The sequence below is a fragment of the Aedes albopictus genome, chromosome 3 (assembly GCF_035046485.1).
Source record: "Aedes albopictus strain Foshan chromosome 3, AalbF5, whole genome shotgun sequence".
Classification (NCBI taxonomy): domain Eukaryota; kingdom Metazoa; phylum Arthropoda; class Insecta; order Diptera; family Culicidae; genus Aedes; species Aedes albopictus.
This window is the reverse complement of record NC_085138.1, coordinates 261,744,946-261,750,851: the sequence shown is the minus strand read 5'-3', so window position 1 is coordinate 261,750,851 and position 5,906 is coordinate 261,744,946. Positions and strand designations below refer to the sequence as shown.

General features: G+C 40.6%; 1 protein-coding gene across 1 annotated transcript; it reads left to right on the top strand.

Annotated features, from left to right (window-relative positions):
* The first annotated feature begins 1,350 nt into the window (after nt 1-1,350).
* LOC115262393 (uncharacterized) lies at nt 1,351-2,281 on the top strand. The gene is made up of 3 exons (XM_062857905.1): nt 1,351-1,966; nt 2,022-2,172; nt 2,268-2,281. The coding sequence occupies exons 1-3, from the start codon at nt 1,415-1,417 to the stop codon at nt 2,279-2,281; spliced, it is 717 nt and encodes a 238-aa protein (XP_062713889.1). The 5' UTR covers nt 1,351-1,414.
* The last annotated feature ends 3,625 nt before the right edge of the window (nt 2,282-5,906 follow it).

Below are 5,906 nucleotides of genomic sequence, written 5' to 3'. Positions count from 1 at the left end.
TTAGTAGGATACCTGTAAATACGAGACACCGAAGACGACCATATAAATGAGGTCGAAATACGTATCTGTCAAAGGAGACAAATTAAATGGAACATTACTCAACACGATTTTCTTTTTCAAATATAAAAAAAACTTCTGAAAAGTTTACGTATGGTGAGTACATAAAGAGAGTTTGTGGGGTGTTGAAGGAAAAACTCAATTACTTTATTAGAAATAATATTCTGTGCAAAATCTTACTTCCAAAGTATTTTAACGTTTGCTTATGCCACACATAGTGAGCTCTCTTTATTTGAGTTGGTAAAAAAATTGAGAAATGTTGAACACTGCAGTCGAAAGAAAATACATGAAATTACAAGAACCATGCATTGCATACTTTTAGGCGTTTATCGGGTTATATTTCTGCCCCAATTTATAAGTCCTTTTTCTATTCTTTTTGAGTGGTTATCATCTCTCTCACTTGTTTAGAGCTGCATTCTATCTCCACGGATCAGAATATAACGATAGCATAGAAGTTGTGCTGAAGTAGAACTCAAGAAAGTTATCAGATATTGAGGACCTACAATGAAGAATTTTTTTGGAACTACACCATAGACTTCCATTTTTTTCATCAAATCATGCTTATTTTATTGGAACTTGACATTTGATAACAAATTTATTTGAAGATTTGAATTGTGAGACACCTTGGGCGTTAACGGGTTAATAAACGGTCTCTTTCGGCACTGACAGTCAAACAATCAACAAGTGTTTTTATTCAGCTCCTACATTTGGCGTACGAGTGATTGGTGATTTCTTTTCTGAAGCTTGAAAAACAAGGACCAGGTCGGCGTTTCCTTCAAGCGGTAATCAACCACCACATTTCGGAATATGGCATCGGTAAAGTATAAATTTCAATCTTTTCAATGTGTGGTGTTATTTTATCAATCAAAAGTGCATCTGTGACCGCAAATAGTGAACTGTAAAAGTGGAATACTTTCTTCCATATCGTCGACGTTGCAGGCGGAGTAGGGAATCTATTCCCTCGTGCAAAATAGCGACATGGAAAGTATTTCAGCTTTCGTGTTCAGAAACAGCACAGAACCGTGAGTTCCAGCCCACCGGGAGAGGAACAAGTGAAGGGAATCATGAATTCCAGTTCGCTGTTCCACAGGAATTATAATAGGAGGTTCGAACAACCTTAGTCTAATTCCAGAAAGAAACGTAGGGAACTTTCCGGTAGTTCTAGTCCGTTTCTGCATTCAAGTATAGGGGATAAAGTTATCCTAGTCTGCTTGGAGAAAACTAGAAAACAAACAAACCGAAAAATTAGTTTCTATGGAAACGAAACAGTTAGTAGATTGCGTTCACATTTTGCAGAATTTTGAATTTGAAAATAAACACCCTGACATAAATGCAGCCATGGTAACCACACAACAAGATGTCTTATAGTGACCAAATATGTGTTATATTCCAGTTGAACTACAATATTTCTCCCTTTTGTGAATCTGGTGTTGGCCTCATCAGTTCTCGTTGGGAAGAATGGAGGGATCAATTTATTGCGTACCTTGACTTGAAGGGAATATCTGACGTTGAGGAGAAACACAAAGCACTGCTATGCTTTGGCGGACCTGACGTGAGAAAGATTGCTAAAGATGTAGCCGTAAGCGGGAACCTAATGGATAACGCTTATCGATCAGTATTGGAGGCACTGGACAACTACTACGCACCTCGGATGACCTTACGTTATGAACGGTTCAAATTTCGACAAATGACTTTCAACCCTAAAGAGAAGCTGGATCAGTTTGTCGTGCGTTTGAGAGCTCAAGCTGCCGTTTGCAGTTTCGGAGATCAAAGTGAGGACATGATAATGGATCAAATAGTGTACGCGACTCAAACGGATGATAAACTACGGTCCAAATACTTAGAGGTTGACACGAGCTTGGACGAAATGTTGAAAATCGGACGCACGCATGAAACCGTTAATAAACAGGTACTTATTTGAGGAAAAATATTAAGTGTAAGTTGTTTCATGAATATTTTATTAGGTTCAAGAATTTCGTTCCAACCCACTTGACAGCGCTGAGATCAATACGGTGGATCAGTCTGTCAAACGCACGAAACCTAAACTGACCTGTGGCAGATGTTTGGGAAACCATCTGGCTTCCGATACGATATGTCCAGCTCGAGAGTCGCAATGTAACCGGTGCAACAAGAAAGGCCATTACGCACGATGTTGCAGGAGTGTGAAGAATCCGGTTCAAAACCATCAACCAACATCGAGCAACCGGAAGCGTCAAGTACATGATCGAGACCATGGAAATCGATGTGATCAAAAGCCGAAATTCGTACGAGAAGTTGATGACGTCACGAAGACAGCAGAAATCCGTGAGCTGTTCCATTTGGACGGAAAGCGTACGACGATCTTATCGGTCGGTGGAGTCAATCTGCGGTTCATTGTTGACACCGGCGCAGATGAGGACGTGCTTAGTATTGCAGATTGGACGACGTTGAAGCGGATTGGGTTCGAGGCGTTTGCAATTAGGAAAGGAAGTTCGAAGATTTTCCAAGCTTACGGAACGAAGAATCCATTGACTGTACTAGGAGAAGTCGACGTGATGCTGAGAACAGGAAATGAGTCCTGTCGCACAACGTTGTTCGTGATTCAAGATGGTAAGCATTCGCTGCTCTCCGGACGCAGTGCAGAGACACTTGGCGTGGTTAAGTTTCTGCGGTCAGTGAGTGACGATACCTTTCCGGCTATCAAAGGTAAGAATATGTAGTTGTTTCGGGAGTTTAATTAATTACTAAATTGTAAATTGCTTATTCAGACATGTGTGCATCCATTAAAATAGATACAACTGTGCCACCTGTTAGACAAAGTTATCGTCGTATACCAATTCCTTTGGAAGAAGTTACTATATTAAAACTGAAAGAATTGGAACGTCAAGGCGTAATTGAACGAGTGTATGAGGCATCAGAATGGGTATCGCCTATGCTTGTTAAGCGGAAGAATTCGAATGATGTGCGAATTATAATTGACCTTCGCGAAGCCAGCAAAGCTGTTGTAAGAGAAGTCCATCCACTTCCTACAATGGAACAAATGACGGCTAAATTGCGAGGGAGCAAAGTTTTCGGGAAACTTGATATTAAACAAGCGTTCCATCAACTTTTGTTACGAGAAGATTGCCGATATATAACAACCTTTATATCGCCACTGGGTAAGGACAATTGTTGAACATTATCGTTAAATTTTAAAACATTCTAAAACAAAGCATATATTGGATAGGTTTAATGCGATACAAACGATTGGTATTCGGGTTATCAGCAGCACCAGAACTTTTCCAGAAATGCATGGAAACCATATTAGCAGACTTTCCATGGATTGTGGTTTTCATAGACGACGTCTTAATACATGCTCCGGATGAAAAAAATATTAAATACCAGAATGACTTTGGTGAAAAATCGTCTCGAGCATTATGGGATTGTTTTGAATGAAAGCAAGACTATTGAAAGCGCATCAGAAATTGACTTTCTTGGATATCGTTTATCTGCAGAAGGTATTACAATTTCTCCAAAAAAGTTGGAAGCCATTGGAAAATTTCGAACACCAAAATCTGCTGAAGAAGTGAGAAGTTTCTTGGGGCTAGCCACTTTTGTGAGCCGGCATATACCCAATTTCTCAACAATAAGTAGCCCGTTGAACTCATTGACAAGGAAAGCGGTACCATTCGAATGGACAGAATTGCATCAGAAAGCATTTGAAACGCTGAAGCACGTTCTAAACAAATCAGAAACTTTGGCATTTTTCAACCCGAACTTTGAAACTTTCGTAGAGACCGATGCAAGTCCGGTAGGTCTCGGTGCAGTTCTATATCAGAAGTCAGCGGAAGGAACGATTCACATTATTTGTTATGCTTCGAAGACCCTTTCTGAAGTGGAGAGACGCTATGCTCAAACAGAGAGAGAAGCTTTAGCGTTGGTATGGGCTCCAGAGAAGTTCCATTACTACCTTTATGGAATGCCTTTCTGGATAATCACCGACCATAAGCCGTTATTTTCGATATTTGGGAATAGAATCCGACCATCAGCAAGAATCGAACGATGGAAGGTTCGGTTGATGTCTTATAACTACAAAGTCCTTTACAGACCAGGCAAAACGAACTTTGCAGATACTCTTTCGAGGTTGTGTCAAGATACTGTTGCTGACAGGGAAAGCTATGATGAGGAATGTGAAAGAGTAATTCGTTTAGTTTCTACCGATGTATGTCCGATGGCAATCCCACTTTGCGAAATCGTGGAAGCCACTAAAAACGACATAGAGTTTACCGAACTGATTCGTTGGATCCCGTACCCCCCTCGACGGTGGCCGAAAACGCTGGCAAGATATAAACAAATAGCAAATGAACTTTCAACTGATGGAGACATTATTTTGAAAAATACTAAAATTATTATTCCAAGGAAGTTATATGACAGGGTGCTTAAACTAGGACATGAGCCCCATTTGGGAAGTACATCTATGAAAAAACGATTACGTGAAAAGGTTTGGTGGGTACGAATGGATCTGATGATAGAAGAATACGTGAACTCGTGCAATGGGTGTCTGTTGGTTTCCGAACCAGCTACTGAACCAATGGTGAGGTCTCCGTTACCCGATAAACCGTGGAAAAAGTTGGCACTAGATTTCACAGAAGTTACTAAAGGAATTCACCTGTTAGTAGTCGTAGACTACTATTCAAGATATCCTGAAATTGAGATCATCACGTCTATGACTGCCAAGACTACGATTTTTAAACTTCGTACAATCTTTGCGCGGTTTGGGTATCCGAGCGAAATTGTATGTGATAACGGTCCACCATTCACTTCAAACGAGTTTACGAATTTCTGCAGCACATTTGGTATAACCCTTAAACACTCTGTTCCGTACGCTCCATTCCAAAATGGATTAGTAGAAAGGCATAATAGGACCCTTTTGAAAACGGTGAAAATCAGCGTAGCAATGGGAAGAGATTGGAAAAACGCTTTATATGACTTCCTCCTGGCTGATCGGAATACCCCACATGCGGTGACTAATATTTCCCCAGCGAAGCTCATGTTTGGCAGAAACCTGAAGGACAAACCACCCGAAGTAATTGAAGATGACACAAAGGGTAACGAAGACACCAAAGACGTGGACGAAAGGAAGAAGGAAAAAGGAAGGGTGTATGGCGATCAGAAGCGGAATGCGAAATTCTCAGCAGTTGATGTCGGTGATCACGTGTTGGTTAAAAATGTGATCAAACAAAATAAGCTAACACCAGTCTTTAATCCTCAACCTCACGTCGTGGTGAAGAAAGCTGAAACCCGTCTCACTCTAAGGAATCTCGATACCGGCGTTGAATTCGACAGACACGTTAACCATGTAAAGACCATTATCTCTTACAGTCCATTCCACAGCCTGGCATCTACAGACCCCGTGATGAGCAGCATGGCAGATCCTACTACAACTGGCCAAACATCTACACAACCGGAGAATATCGAGGAACCTGCCGGTTTGGTCTTCACCGAAGGAAATGAGAGGTCAAATGCAGGTCCGATGAGAAACCGATTTATCCGTTCGCATCGAAAACCAGATTATCTTAAAGACTTCGTCATTTAATTATAAATCGATTAAATTAAATAAGGTTTTTCTATTATACATTAAGGGAAGGATGTAGTAGGCTAGAAATCAAAGAATTGATCATAGCAATCGGAAATTAATAAACGGTCTCTTTCGGCACTGACAGTCAAACAGTCAACAAGTGTTTTTATTCAGCTTCTACAACCTGATACAGGATCTCCTCGGTGCAAGGATGAGATCATTCATTTGCAATCATTTACATTTACTTGCTGTTAACTCGCTTCAGAAACATCGCAGCAAAAATCAATGCATGAAACACTTCTTCATTTTTGTT

Excerpts from the sequence above, each read along its gene's own strand:
- LOC115262393 (XM_062857905.1), top strand. The coding sequence starts at position 1,415 with ATGTCTTATAGTGACCAAATATGTGTTATATTCCAGTTGAACTACAAT. Across the intron at positions 1,967-2,021 it reads ATGAAACCGTTAATAAACAG|GTTCAAGAATTTCGTTCCAA; the intron begins GTACTTATTTGA and ends ATATTTTATTAG.